General features: G+C 40.5%; 1 protein-coding gene across 1 annotated transcript; it reads right to left on the minus strand.

The window, feature by feature from the left end:
• Positions 1-441: 441 nt before the first annotated feature.
• On the minus strand, positions 442-13,447 carry zdhhc7 (zDHHC palmitoyltransferase 7). The gene is made up of 8 exons (XM_020589955.1): positions 13,287-13,447; positions 12,031-12,116; positions 8,577-8,927; positions 6,701-6,825; positions 6,425-6,521; positions 4,904-4,985; positions 3,772-3,902; positions 442-3,522 (listed from the first exon to the last, which is right to left on the minus strand). Exons 3-8 carry the CDS (start codon positions 8,919-8,921, stop codon positions 3,340-3,342), a joined length of 963 nt encoding a protein of 320 aa, XP_020445611.1. The 5' UTR covers positions 8,922-8,927; positions 12,031-12,116; positions 13,287-13,447; the 3' UTR covers positions 442-3,339.
• Positions 13,448-20,346: the final 6,899 nt, after the last annotated feature.

Raw genomic sequence — 20,346 nt, forward strand, 5'->3', positions numbered from 1 at the left:
TTACACATTTCTGAAAAGCGTTTAGTTTTGTTCACTTACCATTGCCAACTGATCGAGGGAAGGATGCTGATTTTGGTCATTGAGTTTATATTTGAAAACCATGCCCATACTGATACACTAGGAATTTTAAACAGTTTGTTACCAATTTGCCTGGCAGGGTTCCTGCCATCACATTTAGGTCATAAAATGTTCCACATCTTCTTTACTTTCATCTTCATCTGTGATGCTGCAGCTATTCGTTTCCAGTTCCCCAATTTCAGTTAATGTCTAGTGCATCTGATACCCCTTTCAAGAAAAGTGAAACTAATGTGCCAAAGCCTCTCTAGTCTTAACCGACATTTGTTCAGACTTATTTTTTCTCTCCAGTTTTGCAGCATGTCAAATGTAAGATATAACACCAGAAACAAAACCCAGCAGAAGAGAATCACAATTTATACCTTTAATTTAATCAACTTTATTATGTAAAAGAATGACATTAAAGATGACATTAGAAGATTATGACACATTAATTTAAAAAACCTGAATACAACATTCCATTTATATACTGTTAATAGTAACCTTTATATTTTGTTTACAAAGCTGAAACACCTTTGTTCTTGAAGTAACATTACCTCAGGAGAGCACAAAGCCAGACCTTTCTCATCTTTACACAATTCCGGCCATCATCATACAGTTCTCTCCACCAATGTGATTCATTCATTTTCTTCTAGGTTGTACAGCAGGAAAGTGGAGAAGGGCTGAAAATACAACTACTGGTATAACGCTTTAAAAATAAACCATCATTCTTCGATTCTGTTGCTGAACCTGAATGTAATACTACACACCCTGTCAGAGTCGCAGTTTAAAGATGTTATGATTACAGCATCTGAGTTTAGATAAAAAACAGTGCTTTACTATTGTGAAATAATTATGCACATCAAATAATTCTGCCCAAATTATACCTGTCAACCTCAGCTATTTATATTTCAACACAATACTTGTCAGTCCAAACTTAGCTGACATTCTGCTGCAAATACAAGTGAAACTATTGCATTCTGTGAGTCCTGCTTCACACATTCACTTGTTTACCAGTGGCATTCTGTGTTTGCCTTGTTATAATTTTGCCACTAATACCTGCAGCTACATATAATAACAGCTCTTGATTGATTAGTACAATATTTGTGCAACCATCCAGCATGTAATTACCAGCTATGTCCTGAAAACTCTTACACAATCTGTCTTTCACTTACAAATGTTCATATCATTTTTATGGACATTCTGTCTGTTTGGCTCAATGTATTTTCATTTTAATACTAGTTAATTAAAAAGTACACAGCGTGTCAGGATAAACCATGCTGGACACAGAAGGTAAGACACCGTATGAATCGGTGACCAGCAAACTGTTGCTGAGTTAATGCGGTCCAGGAGAATAAGATGACAGGCCAGCTTGAATAAAACCCTCCGATTATCAGTTAGCTTTCAGTGCTGTGTTGCTTAGTTCCTAAATAGATACATTTTTACATTCTAATGACAGCATGTTTCTTAAAACGCTGTAACCATAGTGTCAGATATGATGGTTTAGTGTAAACAGAAGTGTTCATTCCCCTGACAATCACAGATGAGAACAAACTGCAGTATACTGTTAAATATGATAAAACTCAGACTTTGATAACGCCAGTCCATCAGTCAGGGCTTTAAATCCTGAGCACTTAATTCATAAAGCCACATTCTTGATTATGCAGAATTGTCACAACATGAGAAAACCTTTCCATAAATATGGCAATAATGACGATCTTTCAAGCCGATAAATTCACTTGATTGGATGTGTTCTAATAACACTGGGAAAGCTCCTGCTACTGTCCTGCCCCTGGATATGACAGGCTTGACATTTCTGAAGTGAGGCAGGAAAGGCCTCACACATCTGCACAACTCCCCGAGACTTTGTTCACCATTAAAGCTTGAGGCTGGTACCTCAGCCTCCTCCAGCAAAGCGGCTCCTTTCTTATTCTACAGGCTGGCTGCATAATGGAGCTTGGCTCTGTAGATGAGAATGAGCTCACCATAAGCCAGAGGAGGCCGTGCTAGTGTTTACAGTTCTCCTTTTCAAACCGTTGCATGGCACAGTGGCCAAGGAGCAAGCAAAGGCCCCATGTCTAAGGCTTGGCTCCGTCGTGGGGATTTTGTGAGGTTGTTTTTTGGGGTTTAAATGCCATGAAGCCTTAGCTAGCTTTTCTTCGTGTGGATAAGGATTATCCTTATCCTTATTCCTACTACACACAGAGAAAAACTGTGTGTGAGTAAAACAAGTGAAAACTTAACATTCTGTTTTTTCAGCAGCCAGTGTTGGTCAACCTGAATGAAAACACAAGGGGGGTGGAGCAGCAGCTAGGAATGACACATACTGTATATACAACCAATACAAAACTGATAGTTTTGTTTTTAGATCCAAATGAAAACTCTTAATAACAGTAGTCATCTCCAGTGAGTCATTACAGTCAACTGTTGAGGAGTGGTCAGTGTGATCAAAGTTAAAGAAGCAATAAAGTCATCTCTACTGGCCTGAGTAACCTAAAGAATCAACCACACAGGCTCAAGGAAGGAAAAACATGACAGAGGAGGATAACAGACAGCAAAAGCCACTCAGTCCTCTCGAATAAGAATGAGGCTTGTGTTCTCAGTAGCCTGTTCATCCATTTGAAGATAGAGAAAGCCTTATTTTCTGGCTGAGATACTGACTAATTCAGCTGTTATACATGCAAATCAAAGCAGTGCAGGTCCATCTCTGATGCCCGCTGTACTCCATATCCAGGCTTTTTCTCAAGTGCCATTTAAATAGTGCATGTCCTTGACTGACTTCCTTGTCTGGGTCCAGCGATGATAAAAAATATGTTGCCCCCTGAAAAGATTCAAGCACTAATCTTGAATCTTAAGTGCACAGCAGAGAAAACCAGCAGCCGAAGTTGTGTACTGAAGGTGCAGGAGTTCAAACAGCACCGTGAATTGTCTCATGAGGAATGTAAGACTCACTTGAGTTACATACTGCATGCTTTACCTAATACACACAAACAAACCGCAGAGCTGCTGATGTTAAAAACAATATTCTGGTTGTTCAGCATACCTGTGCAGACCATAGGTGTTGGTCTACAGCTGCATGAGAGGGAGAAGAGAGAGAGGGTATACACTTTCAGTGGTGGTTGTGATGCACTGGGGTCCCTGGACCAGCTGGTCTCCCTGTCACCCACACATAAAAACAGGCTCAGGGAGCAGATGTCCATCTTATCCACAGCCAAGGAGGGGATACAAGAAATCTCGTTTTAAAGAGGATCAAGTGTTGGTGAGCTGCACCAGTCTGTTCAGCTCTCAGACAGAAAACTCAGACCCGCCGCGGCGACCGTAAGTCAACAGCAACAGCCGCCGCAGACGCAGGCCTGTGAATGGATTGCACCACAGCACAGAGGGTGGGCCCCCACACACAGCTTTCATTCCATCCCACCTCACGCGACGCTCCCATGTAGGCTTCTCATTTTTAAGCCGTTCAATCTCCTGAAAGACATTCAAACCCGTCTGTAAATGAAAGATTCCTCATTAAGTTATACATTTGCTTTGGCCCATTAGAATGACACACAGCTAGATTCAAACAGGAAACCTGATGATATCATAGACAGCACTAAATTGAACTGATTACACATGTAAACTTGAAAATCCATAGATTTTTATTAAGACTAATATTCCCAGTGTTCACACACAACTTGTTGAGACAATCAAAGCTGGTGGAGTACAATGGATACTGACCGTCTCATCGTTGCAGATAGAGTGGATCTGTGTGCCAAACATTACAGCTGTGAAAGTGAGGAAGAGGATTGCCTCAAGACAGAGGAAGATCAGGAGCAGCACCGACACCCCTGGAGAGAAGTCACTGCACTCTGTTCCCAGGAAGACAAGAAGAAAAGCCCGAGTTTTTATTCCGCACTGAACAAGTGAAATGACAAGTCAAACACCAACTACAGTAAATGCATTTTGAAGAGGACTTGTGGCGTAGTCTTCCCTTTGAAGTCAAAATGCAAAGTTGGCCAACAAAGACCCTACTGTAATGTTGCCGGAAAATGAAGCTGTGTGAGCTAATAAGCTAGTAGTGGTTGACCGATGTGGGCTTTCAACGGCCGATATCATGCTGGGAAGTTTTGATTTTTGCATCAGATAGAATACAACAATTTAATAAGAAGAAATGAGACAAATTTGCTGAACCTAAGTGAACATGTAACATTAATGAATTATAAAAATATTAGTAAATAATAAATTAAAAAAAATGCATCGTCTGTTTGCTACACTCTGCACTCCACTTATAATTTTAAATGCCCACATATTTAATATTATATAATAATGTTCAAAATGTCCACAAGTAATAATAATAAAAAAAAAACTAAAGACTGTAGAAAAAAAAACGTGACACTGACAAGGTTGTCTGCAGACACAGTGACTCTAATGCATCCCACCCAAAACTGTTACCTGATCCTAACTCGCTGGAAAAGTAAATCTATACACAAAAGAGGTGGCGTGCCATTTAGCACCTGCCATAGTAGCCTGGAACACCAATTCATATGGAACACAAACTGGTGGAAGGTTTCCTTGCTAAGCCAGAGGAGAGCAGGAGCTGGAGCTCTAAAAATGAAATACTCTCTTAATGTTTCTGGTTCATTCGGACACAGAGACCCAGAAGTGAGCAGGAGAGGATCAGTGACAGTTCTGTGATACTATGCTGTGCTGCCCTGCTCTCTCTCCAGCCCACTAAGCAGTTTCAATCCCCTGTATAAATATAAATACTGTACTAGTACCTTTGACTCAAACCACGTCTCTACCACATTGTGGGCATGCATTTTTTTTTACTCAAACCTATAGTCAATGCTGTAAGACAGAGAAGCCTTACCGTTCCACTGGACTTTAATACAGGTGAAGAAGTGCATACCACTGAGACCCAGGGCATGGGCGGAAATCAGGGCTATGTACATCTGTGTGAGAAGAACAGAAAAGGGGAGGTGGTCAGAAAAAGGCAAAAAGTTGGAACCATTCCACTCTCATCTCACCAGGTTGGTTTGCATGTACAATACTACTGTCAATATCCAGGAGGGTGCAAACCTTTTATAGGCACTGTAGCTATGTAAGCCTACATTCAAACTTTAACACCTTTTAACTCGCAGTTTATTTACACCTCTGTCTATGGGAAACTGAGAGGAGAGCAAACTAAATGTTATCTCACAGATGACCTTGTACTGCTCAGCCATACATGGCAGCTTTATGTTTCAGTATATGAAGCCATAAAACACATAAAAAAGTGAAGGGAGTCACAAATGGTGATGAGAGTACATTTTATGTGGGCCTGTGTCTGCTATGCACTACATCACTGCAGAACTGTGAACCTCAGCTTGTTACTTCATCATAAAACACAAGCAAGTGGGACGACTTGGGAAGTTTTTTATAAATAAAAGCATAAAAGATGGGAAGAATGAAAGTTATTTCTCAGCTTGATTCTAGAGCTATAAAGACAAAAACTCTTTTGGTGTCATAACTGACTCAGACCTGAGATTCACCAATCACATCAAGGCCAAAACTAAATGAGCTTTATATCATCTCAAGCAAGCAGCAAGACTTAGAGCTCTCGTGTCCAGACACGATTTAGCGAAACTCATTCAGGCCTTTATCTCCAGCAGGCTGGATTATTGTCAGTCTTTTGTCTGGTCTTCCAAAAAAGACTGTCAGACCACTTCAGCTCATTCAGAACACTGCTGCCAGAGTTTTAACAAGAACCAGGAGAACTGAGCACATTACTCCTGTTCTTAAATCCTGGCCACCAGTCACCTACAGAACAGATGTTATAGTGCTTCAGCTAGTTTATAAATCACTCAATAATATGGTGCCAAAATACATTTCTGATCTTGAAGAATACAAACCCAGCAGGGCTCTGAGATCCTCAGGAAGCAATCAGCTGGTAAGAACATTGTGTCAGGACCAAACAGGGTGAAGCTGCTTTTAGCTGAACATAGATGGAACCAACTTCCTGATGACTTTCAATGTGCCCCAACTCTGCCACTTTCAAATCTCAACTGAAAACTCTGTTGTTTTCCTGTGTCTTTGTTCTGCTACACTTTTGTTTCCTGTGTTGCATTCAGGACATGTTACAACTTATCACAGCATTGTAACTGCTCTATAGTTTGTTTCTGACCTTTTTCCTTTAATAATGTTAAAAACAATGTCCTTATTTTGTCTTCACTGATTTTAATATTTATTGTATTAATACTTTTAATGTTTCTCTTTGCCTATGTAAAGCACTTTGCATTGCCTCTGTGTATGAAATGTGCTACATAAATAAAGCCGCCTTGCTTCTGTAAAATGTGCACGTCTAATCCCAGCAGCACTACTCATGAGTTGCTCAGTGTACTTGTTTACTTACAGTGAAAAGAACAAAAAATCTCTGATTCTTCTCTCCCACACAGTTATTGACCCAGGGACAGTGGTGATCCATTTTCCGGATGCATCTTTTACAAATACTGCAGGCAGAGAGAGGATGTTACTGCATGACACAGTGACTGACTGCTAATGCTAATCTCATCAACCATCCCAGTTTATACACAGGGTGTGGATAGAGATGACTTTAAAAACACCAGGCGGTATAAAGGAGCATTTCACAATTCGATTCTGTGTCAGTGGCCACAGCCGTTTCACTGACCTGCAGTGGTGTGCCCTCTCAGGCTTGATGCTGCAGCACTTTGGGCACTTGTAGATGACCTCACCAGGCTTCAGCTGCAAGCTCTCCATGTACTCCTTGGTCGCGTTGCCCTTAGGAACTGCACCCTAAGACACACAAAGACAAATGCTGTCAGTTTCAAAGGTTCGAATAAATGCCTGATACTATGGTTTTAGAGAAGTGACTAAGTCTTTGAAATTACAGCAATTTAACAAGTGTTTTCACATTTCTCAGCTTGTGAAACAGACACCCACTACGTGTACATACTGTTCCAATAACTGCTGGTCTATGGGAATGAAGTAGCACTGGATACTGGATTTTAACTGTATCTTTAGGAAACACTGATGCTGGTTATTTCTTCACACGATGCAGGGTTTATGTTTTACACTATGGCCGTTACATGAGTGCATCACCAGTGTAACTAACTAGCACTTAAAGGGATGCACAAACAGATTTAAACCCCAGTTTGACTCACTACTGCACATCGCTCTGTGGACTGTTTTGGGCTTTGAAATAGAGCAGTTGTTAATGATGGGCTGTTGGGTTATAAAGCATCAATGGAGCTGTCATCAAACATACTGTTTCTCTGAGTAAGCATGAGTCAGTGTTGCAGCAGCACTAACAGTACTTGACCTACAACCGTTTGTAGCATGAATTGGGTGAATTCATTAAGACTAGTCACAACATGTCAGTAACAAAGTGCAGAAAATTCCCTGTGGTGCCCACTTTTGACTGACTTTTCACACACTTCTATAGAAAAAGGAACCAAATGATCGATTGCTTGGACATGTCACAAGGCTTCATATCATACAAGGAAGCTAAAAAGGGTGAAGAAACCGCATCAAAACAATTGAACTTTTGAGGAAAAAAAAGTTTTATTTTCCATTAAACTGTCTGATTAAAAATAAATTCAGATGCCCACTAAGCATGGCCCTAAACAAAAGGCTCAGGAACATTCACAGTTGTACAGATGTGGTGGAAAATAATCACCAAGTTCCTTGTTTTTCTCCTGGGGCTTTAATTTAATGGGAATATTTGTCTGCAACTCATTAGTACTGTTAACAGATTCCGTGTCCCAGATCACATCAGTCACTACAAGTGTCTCACCATGGCAGTGCCTCCTGCCTGAGCTGTAAAAAAGGAGGTAAATCCCAATTCTCTGAACTCATCTTTCCTCACATTTTTTTCTTTGCATCTTTTGTAGGTGGGACTAAGTCACAAGGAAAAGACGCAAGTGAGAGAAACACTGATGCACTTAAGGGAACTGGGATTTAGCAGGCATTCCAACTGATCTGGTAAAAACGCAATTCCGTTCTATGTGTAAAGCAAGGGGCTGCATTGGTCGAGAGTGAAGGGTTGCGGGGGGGGGGGGGGGGGCAGCGCCTTTGCCAGATGATGTCACCGCCTGGTGCGTTGAAAGTTGAACCAGATCCAACTTTTCCACCGCACAGGGTTGCGTCACTTTGCCAGAGCCCCCTGCAGTGCTGGTGCCAGCTACGGTGACCGCAATCCCCCATAGGAATGAATGGAGACAGCTGTGCTTTTTTCACACCTTTGAAACTCAGTCTGAACATGGCAACATGGCTTCTGAGCCCAGCTCTATTCAATTTGCATAATAACAAAACGGTATTCAAGTAAGATGATTCCTTAAACAATTCACCACCACTAATTCAGAATCAATTTTTGAGGACCTACATATTTAGGGCACTCTTTAATTGTACAGTGGCATTTCTTTTGTGAAAACCAAAGCTTTGTCTTCATCACTAACTTTATTCTTGTTTTCTCTACCTCTTCTTCGCTACAAACACATTCTTCTTCAAACCTGTATCCTCAGCTTTACCCTCTTTGACATCCTTACCGGGTCAGTCAACATGGTGCGCAGATGCGAGGCCAGTGCAAGCACAGCCAAGGAGTTGAAGGTGGCCCCGTTCAGCAGTGAGTACCAGAAGTTCTTGGCAGGCAGCAGCATGACAAAGTTCACCACAAATTCAGCGTACAGTACCAGGAACCAGGTCATGGTTGCACACACCATACCGCAGCTGTCCTGAATGAACCACAGTGTGCGGTTTCCTGCTGTGTGGCCGGCGTGGGGACCCCCGACCATCACTCCAGCTGCCAGACTCCCTGTCTCCACATCTGCACCTGCCGACAGCAGAGGGTGGTGCTGCTCCATATCTCGCAGTCGGTGGTTTGAAGACTGCATCCTGACCTAGGGAAAAGAGAAATATGTGAAGCATGACTGAATATAGGACTATGGTCTCCATCTCCCCTACTGAACAAAAAAAACAAAAAAAAAAACAAACAAGATATATACAGCTAAAAGGAAAACAGAAACAGGAACAGTATACAGGACTTTATCCTTATGTTGCCTGGTCACTAGTGGGGCAAAGAAAAAGTATGAGGAAGGGTGGCTCAACCTTGGGCTCAGCTCTTCAACCTCATGCCCCTTTGAGTCATGCAGCAGTGATTACAAGAGTCGCTGGAGGTTTTGTCTTCTGCATTCATGTCAAGGTCACAGGAGAACATTCAGGACGTGCCCCAGAGACCATGTCCGCAGCTTCAGGATAAATCAATGGCTGCTTTGGTCCCTTTAGGAAACTGATCCTCCAGCTGAGGCACATGTGCATGAAAAATACTGGCTAATAATAATCTGTAGACCCAGTTATGTGCTGCCGGCAGGCTTCACTGTGACTCACGGAGACAAAGTAAGCCAACAAAACAAGGCAGTTCCAAAAAACACCAGATTTGGTTGGTATAAAAAGGAGCTCATGGCACAACTGAAGGGTGTGTTTTTAAATGTTATCTTTGCCACTGAAATCAGTTGCCACTTTAATACAGTGAAACATGTTATGTTTACACTTAATTTAGTGTGTAGATGTGTATTTGCTCATTAAGCTCTTAGGACAGACTCAGACCCTCCGACTGAGAAGGCAGGACGTATCATTAACTGTACAGACTGCACTACATATTGAACTGAAGGCTGATGCTAAATAGAGAATGTATTGACATGGCAGTATTAAGCTTTCTCTCTAACCTTTGTGGTCTGTCATCTCTCATGCAAGAAAAACACAAACTTGTTAAATCTCCTACTTGTGACTGGCTGTGATGGCATGGTGTTTGACAACCAAGTACAGTGACACAGCTGAAAGAACAACGTTGCACTGAAGAGTCCTGTTTATCAGGCTGTTACCCCTCAGCAGCCAAACACCGTTTACTCATTACTAAACCCCAGAGCCATTAGTGAGGACACAAGACAGCATCCTTGGTGTAAGGATTCATGGATGGACACACCCATTTAAAAAAAGGATGTCTCATGTCTCTAAAAATGTGTTTGATTCCTCTCTCCTTGCATCTTAGGTGGGTGGCACTAAAATGCGAGGAAACAATGTAAGTGAGGGAAACGTGGACCCATATAAGAGACTTGGGAAGCAGCCATAGACTTTGGTGACACTCACAGCATAGCTCCACTTGACTAGAGGTCTGTAACTGGAAACAGCTGTATGGACACAGAATTCTGAGTCACAGCTATTCTTGAAAGAATGGAACGACCACATCCCCCTTGTAATCATCTTTTAAAAAATCCCTGATCTGTGGTGTGCTAGTAAATTTTATCTGCCATAATGCTATGCTCTGTTGTTAATATGAACCATATTCTGTGCAGAAGCAGCTGATCCATTCTCCATTGTCCCAGGCATGTCGTAGTGAATCAGCACTGGCCCTTTATAACCTGATATTTTTCTGGTCCTTTCTTTGTGTGTTTGTTCCACCTACACTAGCCACTAAGAACACCATTAAAACACTGGAAACACAAAAGTATGTGTCACTGAATGACGCAAGTCCAGCTGCATTGCCTTTAAAATGTATTTTTCTGTATCAAAAATATCAAGGGTGGACAGGAGGCTGGTGGAAAACATTATTTTACACATCACTGTGACTGAGACTGCAGTTAAGAGCATCACCTCGCAAATAAACTGCCTACAGAAGACAAGCTGGATCAGGACCTGAAAGCTTCAAAAGCTCAGAAAATTATTAACCTGCCTCTAAGATTCACTTAGATGTAATTAATCAGAGCAGCCAGGTCCAATCTGTGAGGAAGAAACATGAGGATTAAATAAAATGCCAAGAATTATTATAGTAATGTGAAGAAAAATGGGACCTGAAAAGTGCAATTCTATTTGTAGAGGCTGTAGAGTAGCTGACAGTGCCTCTGTTTCAACAAGTTTATTCAATTACTAAACATCGCCAACGCTGAACGCTAATTTTCTGTTAAACTAAATAAATTAGCATCGTCCTTAAGAATGCTCCTGGCCAGTTTAAGGCATATTGATTTTTCTGTGGTCAGTAAAAGGGAGGTCCATTAATGTGACATCAGCTGCACGTCCAGCGCCCTCCCCTTCTCCCTCAGAGGGCACAACTCACTCTCATTATTTCTCCGACGCACAAGCACCAGTCACCCCCGTGTCATCCCGCTCACATCACTGTGCAATCATCACAAACTAAGTCCACACCCGAGCTGGTGTATGCACTCAGGGAAGGTAAAATAAACCAACAGATAAAGCCTCAAATATTCCTGCAAGAAATGGGTTTCGATTTACTGAGTGATTTTATGTTTCAATGCCAAACTGCCTAATGGCCAACATTATTTCATTCTTCCTGCAAACAATAACAACCAAAAATAAAAGTGTTCTTGGATGGAAATATTGATACAACACACAGAAATCTATCAGCCAACAATAGTACAAACAAAATCAATATGTGACCTGTTACTTGATATAGTTTATTCTGTAAAAACATTCAACTGACAGCATCCACACCACAAACCAGAAGGCTGTGTTATCTCGCTCAAAACTCTAAATAAACAACTGAAGTAAGAATTTATCACATTTGATATTCATTTATTTAATTACAAACACTCTGTCCACACTCAAATTCTTCCATTTCTCTTTGAAGGCTTGTCTTTCATTTCCTGTACTTAATGGCAGACTGAGACATTTTGTTCTTTCATTTCTACCGTTATATTAAGTGCAAATAATCCATTCGCAAATCACTCATGCAGGAAAAAAATGGAGGCAATAAAGACCAAAACATTTAACTGGGTTCCGACGGTCCATGTAAATGCTCTCTGTTCAGTCCGTTTCCTACTCAGAGCCTCCGTTTTGTTAGCCAAAGCCAAAATGAGAGATGCCACTCTTCCAGCTTCAGCACAAGAGGTAAACAGATGGCATGAGCTTAGTTGCTCTGTCTGTTTGCTTTTGATACACACTGGGCTCTGAAACCCATGTAAAAACAAAACCAGTGCATGTTGAACCTACCTAATGTGTTTCCGCTTCACAATAGCATGCTGTGGTGGGTATCTCCTGGACCAGCATTCAGGATGAAGTGCATGTGTAGACTGACACTGAAAAAGCCACAGATGCACAAAGAAATATGTTTACTCTCAACAACTTTGTATTAACACACATACACTCAGTTTCCAATTCATTGGGTACACTTAATTAAATGTACTGCAATCTTATAACAAATATTTTGAACAATTCAACAACACCACAAACTACAGAAATTAAGCATAAAGTTAACTGAACAGTGTAAACATCATAAAAATTATTTGTTGCAGGACTGCTGTTATACAGGCGTACCTAATAAACTGACATAGTAGTGTATAAACAGTTACGACACATTGCTACAGTTTGTATAGCATAAGGCTTGCCTCCTTTCTAGCTGAATAAGGCTGTGTGGTGCCCAGGATTTTGCAAGTCCTCCCTCTTTACTCCCAGGAAACACACCCATCTTTCTGGCTATTCATAGCAATGTGGTGACACTGCAAGTCTGAATAGCCTGCAGTGTATTTTTCTCTGCTGAACTGGCTCTGAGGTTTTAGAAAATAAGACTGTTCAGTGTTATGGTAACGTCAGTGTGACTGAGGCATCGACCCAGTGGTATTACGGAGATATACTGACAAACACCACTGGCCACCTCTGGGTTGTCCTTCAATGTGACGGTCTTCCCCTGTTCTCAAGCCAAACCACAGGCTGTCCTTTGATAATACCTGCAGAAATACGCGTCTTGTTTATTACTGCACAGTCACAATTTTAATAGTGGGACAGGATTATAATCTTAACACTGTCCAATCCAACCTGCTCGTTGTCTTAACTAAATAGACAAACCACAAACTGAAGCAACTCGGCTACCGGTTGGCGAGAGGTAACTGAGTTTAGAGCCCTTCTTCACATCGACTAGCCTGTAAATCAATCACGACCTTCTGATATACCACCCGCACAATGTGTGATATTACTAAAGCTAATAGTGACCATCAGCAAGCATCGACCCGGGGCTTTCCTCCCTACCGCAATAATAACTGTAAAGGTCGTGACTGAAACGGAGCACTAACAACACACAAACACACACCCGGCACCGCAGCTTGCTAGCCTGATACCTTACACACAACTGGACTGGCTCGAAAATCTCGCTTGCTAACAAGACACTAAGCTAACACAGCTAGCATGCTAACACCGTGTGCGAGCGACGAATGCAAAAGCAGAGCATCCCGAATCACGGATAAATTACAAACCTTAATATTCCCAATGTCTTATGATGGGGAAGCCTTCTTAATGCATGTTGATGTCCAATTTGACTGAAACTCCAACATCAACGTAGCCGTCCCCACAGCACCAGCAACACATCGCTCAACGGACTGACAGTGACCAGTAATAAGGAAGCTTCCGGGGTCTCCCTCGGCTTTCTCCGTTTCCGTTCGCGAATATCCGGGAAATATTATCTGATCAAACAGCGCCACCAAGTGGTGAGTGACACATTTACGCCAACAAAGATGGTATTCTCAGTTCTCCAATTGCAGGTGCTATTGGCTAAATACAGTGCACGACGTGACAATAAAACTGATGAGTTATCACATCAAATAATGTGCTGCTGTATTGTTCTTAACCTTAAGATTAGACTTAAAACTTTCCTTTTTGATAAAGCTTATAGTTAGGGCTGGATCAGGTGACCCTGAGCCTTCCCTTAGTTATGCTGCTATAGGCCTAGGCTGCTGGGGGACCCCATGATGCTCTGACTTTCTCTCCTCTCCTCCCCTCTCCTTTCCTCTCTCCCTATGCTTCTATATGCCACCATTACACATCACTAATTTTGTGTGTCCTCTCTCCCGTAGTGTGTCCTCTCTCTCTCCCTGTACCTTTCTCCCCACTGTCACCAAGTGCTTGCTCAAGGGGGATTTGTTGGGTTTTCCCTCTGTAATAATAGTGATAACAGTAAGGTCTAGACCTTACTCTGTTAAGTGTCCCGAGATTACTTTTGTTGTGATTTGGCGCTATACAAATAAAATTTGATTTGATTTAAAACAGGACACACATTTTTTACACATCACTAAGAAAGTCACTTTCGGCTTTTCTCGTTTAGGGGTCGCCACAGCAAATTGTCACACTGACGACTTGCATATTGACATTTGGCACATATTTTATGCCGGATACCCTTCCTGACGCAACCTGGATTCAAACCATCACTGTTTTCAGTTTAAATTTTGATTTTACATACTGTTCCAACTGTATGTATGTAGAATATGTATATATTGCAGGTATGTATGTGTGCATGAATGCATGTTTTATTCTATTTTGCTACTACTACTCTAAGTCTATACCTTTTTGGTAATTACTGTATATATTTGTAAGTTATTGAATTAAATTAATTTTTTGCTGGAGCTCTACATCTCTGAGAAAATTGCATCATGGGCCCATGCCCATGCTATACATTTCTGCAGACTACTTTCAAATCTATGTTTAACCATCACTAAAGTGTCTACATGTATATTCACCTCCACTTCACTTAACATTTTCATTATGGTCTGTATGGTATAAACACCAATGATAAAACTCTCAAAGTTTGAACTGTGTGAACCTTCACAGTGAACAGAATCTGCATTAATTTATTTCACAGGTAGGTTATATAATAACTGTATGGATACTTTTCAAACCACATCTGGTTCAGTCAGGTATTTGTCTGATTAGCAGTTAAAGAAAAACATATGGTCTGACTTAGTGAAATATTTAGCTTGGCCTAAATAGTGTGTCTTGTAGTCCAGTGAGGACAGATGCCCAGTTGTAGTAACATTTCCTCAACAGGGAGCACAGGGCCTTCCTGGCAGTGGCCTCTGCTGTCATGTGTCTCCCAAGAATGGATTATAAAGCCAAGACAAAGAAGCTTGCTCCTTCCCCACTCTATGTGACAGCTGAGGGCTTCTGCCCTCTCCTGTTTAAGTTCTGAGCCAATATCGGCTGTCTGTGTTAAAAAGAGACAGAGAAAAATACCCAGCAATCCTCTAAAGCAGCTTAAAGGCTGAATCAGGGGACTGAAGCCCGTTCCATTTCCAGAACAGTTTTTTTCCCCTCTCCATTAGGGCTAGATGAATCAGAATCAGAATCAGCTTTATTGGCCAGGTGCATTAGACACACGAGGAATTTGACTCTGGTACAGTGGCTCTCAGTGTGTATGTACAATCCTCTTTTTTTAAAGCAATGAGTACACAAGTAAACAACATAAGGCTGAGAGAACAAAAGAAAAGTGTGCAAACTAGAAAAAGGAATGAGCATTAAAAAAATAAAAACAAGGTACATATAAATACACAAACATACATATACAAATATTGTACAACAGTGCACTGTGTGATGTCAAGGAACAATATAAGCAGTTAGAGTGTTAAAGTAATGAGTGAAATTATTTTGAAAAACCTCTGAAATATTCACTTTAAACACTAGTGTTTTCTTAAAGCAATAGGTTGAAATGTTTGCAAGTGTTTGCTATCTTGTAGAGAGAAGGTGGAGGAGAGAAGATCAGTCAGTTATATTTGTCTGTTTAATATGAAGCTGTCTGTTATTGATTTGCTCTAAGTCAACAAAAAAGTGAATATGTGTATTTCCCAAACTGTCAAATTACAGTATTACTTCAAAAAAGAAAAAAGCAAATTCTTGCATTGCTGCACCACTTCGCTCCACCCAGTAGCCTATGCAAAGACACACATTCAGGCCAAGAGGTGCTTGAGAAAGTATGGAGTGTGGTCACCTATGAAGAAGAAGAAAAGTCTTTATTAATTCTTAAAGAAAAGTATCTCAAGAAAAACTGGAATTAAATGTTTCTTCCTGGCATCTATTTATCAAGAGAGAGTGAGAGACTCAGGAGAAAGAAGAAAACAAATGGAAAAAGTTGCACATTGGTGAAATGTATGATGATTTAGCTAATCTAAAAATATTTACCTACAAATCAGTGGAATAAATATCACACATAATATTTTATTAATTTGATTGAGGTAGCCTTTAGGTAATTCCATGAATATGTTAGGTCAACCATCATTAACACTTTGAAAAAAACCCTTCAAATTGAGGATGAAGATGATTGCAAGCATACATTCTGTTACAGTCTGTAGTACTATGCAACAGCCACATCACATGACCAGGTTCTTTGTAAGGTTTAATTCTGCTAATCAGTGGTGGAAGAAGAACTCAGATTGTTTACTGAAGTAAAAGTACACACAGTGTAAAATACTCTGTTACAAGTAAAAGTCCTGCATTCAAAATGTTACTTAAGTAAAAAGTACAAAAGCATTAGCATTAGCAAATATACTTAAAGTACAAGAAGTAAAAGTAGTCATCATGTAGAAAGGGACATTTCCCAATAGGACACAAGTTAACTTATAATAATATTATTGGATTATAATTATTGATGCACTATTGAGTACATCACAACTAATGTTGCAGTTGGTAGAGGTACACTTATAATTTCAATCAATGCCTGGTAGTTTGTGACTTTTCCACAGATGATCAGAAGGGTCTTAGGACTCTACATTTTGTAAAGTCAGTCTGATTTTGGAAGTAACTTATAACAAAATGTATTAAATAAACGTAGTGCAGTAAAATTTTGCTTCTAAAATCAAGTGAAGTCAAAGTATGAAGTACCAGAAAAAGTAAATGTACTTAATTACTTGTCACCTCTGCTGCTAATTTATATTTCACACACTTGACCTGCATGAAACCATTTATCTGTAAACATCCAAGAGACATGTCTGCATCTGAGCCCTCCTTCAGACTGACAGTGGATCAACGCCTTACACAGACCCAGGCCGTGATGGCCTATAACCTTGCACAGGCTTAGATCTGCTGTATCCACCTTTACTTTGCCCACACAAATCCATTGTAGAAGCCTTTTAGAGGGGATTTTCTGAGAAGGGCAATCTGTTGGCTTTTCTAAAACTGCAAGACTAAAGCACATGAGAGCCAAGACCTTTTGTCCTCAAGGCCGACAGCTCTCCCTCGTTTGGTTGCAGCGTGCACAGTGCAACACGCTTGGCTGGATAAGCACTACAAAAATGCAATAGCTCAAGATCATTAAAGGTCACTAATGTATTTCCCCTTACCATCTGTACAAAGCTCAAAGAGTGTGCTGCTGAAGCAGAGCTGAATGCCCTGTGAGAGACCTCTTTTTAATACTCCTTTTGTCCTTTCACTGCAATGTTCTTGTTCCTCCAGAAAGAGACACACACAGTGGATTACATTAAGGCTTTAGTGAGAGCAGCCTGCAGACAAACAAGGGCCTCCTTCACACATACAATGACCAGCTGGGCAGACTGCAGTCTTTTCAAAATGCTTTTACTGGAGAATATGAAGGGGAGAGTGACAAGAAAGATGGGTGACAAAAAGTGAACGATGTAAGATAAATGTGAGCCTGATACAAACCTGCAACATGCAACATGCAAAGTAAATAACAGGCATCTTAACCTGCTGTGCCGGTGATATTCCTTAAACATGTTGCTTTTTACTTATGCCAAACCTCTATCAGGTTCTCCAGCGTTTAGGTTGATGTGATAAGATTAGAGTTAAGCCTTGACCAGCAGATGTCACACATTCTTTCAGGTCATCTCAGTTTAGCAGCCAGTACAGTAGTACTGTATCCCATTGCAAAGGCGGGTTTTACTACTGCACTATTTTACTGCAGTAAAATTTTTGTGTCATTAATTAAGTAAGCAAAACATGTTATGTATGGAGCTTTAGAAGTGCAGGCTACTGACTGCTTTACATTTAATGCACAGGTACAAGATCTTCTCATCTAACCTGTGGTCAGAGATTTAATATGAGTGCACTTCCCAAAATGTCAAATGAGTCTATTACCAAAACTTCTCAAAGAATTCTGGTTTTTAGAAATATTACTGCAGCATTTAATATGCAGTTGTAACAACAGAGGTCCTTGAATCATAAATGAAACTTTATGTCAGATGGGAGGCTTTTTAATCACAAGTTCAGTTCGCTCCACCTTCACTATCTCTCTCTCTCTCACACACACACACACACACACACACACACACAAATGCCCCTCTCTGGACTCCCCATAAAAAGGAAAGCTAAGCTTGTCTTAAAAGCCCTCATATAAACTTAGTATTGATTGTGGAAAATGTGATGCAGCACTCAGGAAGGTTTATGTGTGTGTGTGTGTGTGTACATACAAGGACCAGTTTGAGATTTAGACCATGGAAGTGAGGACATTTTGACCGGTCGTCACTTTCTCCCATAACTTCAAAGGAATGTTTGAAGGTTAGGATGGTTTTAGAATCAGGTTTCAGCTATGGTAAGAGGCTACACAATGCATTATGACAGTGTGTCCTAACAAAGAGATGTGTGTGTGTATGAGAGAGAGATCGTCAAGGTTGAGTGGAGATCCTCATCAGTCTGGACCTTCATGCAGTTAAGGCATGACTCACAACTCACCCACAGGTGCATGCTGTGCTGTGTAAGAGACCACATAGTGGATGAGGACCATCAATAATTCAACAAAGACAAACTTCCTCTTTCTCTGGCTCTCCCTCGCCCTCTCTCTGCTGTTTCTGACTGAATCTTACTCATACTTCCACAAACACACTTTCTGCTAAACACCACAAGCCACTTAAAACACCCTGTAACATGCTTCTCCATCTAAATCGGAGGCTCTCCTACATAATTTTTGGATTTTAAGGGATTTTCCTACACTACTAACAAGACATCAGATTAGCTTTTTGTGATCACACGATTAGAGCTACACAGAGTATTGATCCTGTTCTGTACATTTTACCTCAGATGTGTGTAACACCAAGTAAGATGTCATACTTGGAGGAGACAAATACACTACTAAAGGACTTTAGGACATTTTGACAGCACAGTGGCTCAGTAGTTTGTGGTTACTACTGTGGTACCTCTCAGGAAGAAGGTCCTGCACCTCTTTCAATCTGACTGAGGTGGTTCAAAGAGAAGTTTTTATGTTCTCCCTCGGTTTCTTGTGGTGCTAAAGTGTTCTTCCACACCACAATATGTGCATGTTAGGTTTTAAAAACAGTCCTGCCATTGACCTTCTCCAGAGCACTGGGTGTAGAACTGGATTTAGACTCCGAGTAGTGTGCTGTGGCTAAAAAGCTGCTGTTTTAACTTAGGTGCAGCCATCTGGCTAAAAGCATAAAGTGCTTTATTTCACATTTCACACTGAATGTTTCTTCTGTGTGACCACTGGTGACCACACGTCTGAGTAATCTATCAGTGAGCATCAAGCTTGGATTTACTGTTGTCAGAGAAGCATCACTGCTGTGTGTGTTGTTTGAGTAAAGTGTGATGATCACAGGCAAGTTCTTTGCAAGTGTTAAGGCCCAAACTTATTATGAAAAGCATACGTTTACTGGGATTATCAAGTAGGATGCCAAAGGTTATTCATCCATTTTCTAATATGTCTGATCAGAGCATTATTGTGCTTTGTCTCTCCTATGATCATTATCTTACATGAAGTGTAATGAATGCCAGGAGGCTCCATTGATTCCAAATGATGGAAATGCCCAAGAGAGAAATGACAGCTTCCATTTAAAGATACATTAGTGGGTATTATACTGATAATCTTAGGACCTATAAGAACCTGCTAACCAGGATTAGGATGAGTTTGTGGATCATTTTTAGCCTCACCCCACTAAACCAGACAGTTTTTATCTTTTCATCTGAACATATAAACTTTGCCTTATTTTTCATATTAATTCCAATTTGGTGTTGTCACAATTTTATATGTTTTAGAACAGTTTATTCTTTTTAAAAATGCTGTCACTTGTTTTATTTCACATCATATACTAAAATCCAGGTTATGTTTTTTTGAAAAAAAGTATTTTGATGCCACAGGATTGAAGGTTAAAGGTCAACTCTGCTCCTTCAACTCGACGCTTTAAAAAGTGTAACAGATGAAGTGTTTGGGTAAATGCTGTAAACACAAACAACTCTGGCCCCATGTACAAATGTCCCATAGAAGGGACAGTCTCAGTTTCACACCAGAGTGTCTCAACACACTTTACAGCAGCAAGCAACAAACAAACATCAAATCCTGCCATAAAATACAACGCAATAGTGAAAATGCAGAATATAATCCAGTATAGAGCACAAAATAAGACAAACACAGAACAATGAATAAGAATAAAATAATCAATATTTTAAGTTAAAAGTTATTAATACTGATATTGGTTTTAACAAACTTTAGGCTTAGTCCTGTGTGGCCTCTCAATCATAACCCTGCTCACAGACATCAAAATTAAAACCTTAAATGAATGTTTCATCTTTATTAACACTTTTACC

Source organism: Monopterus albus, unplaced genomic scaffold (genome assembly GCF_001952655.1).
Source record: "Monopterus albus unplaced genomic scaffold, M_albus_1.0 scaffold10.1, whole genome shotgun sequence".
Taxonomy (NCBI): domain Eukaryota; kingdom Metazoa; phylum Chordata; class Actinopteri; order Synbranchiformes; family Synbranchidae; genus Monopterus; species Monopterus albus.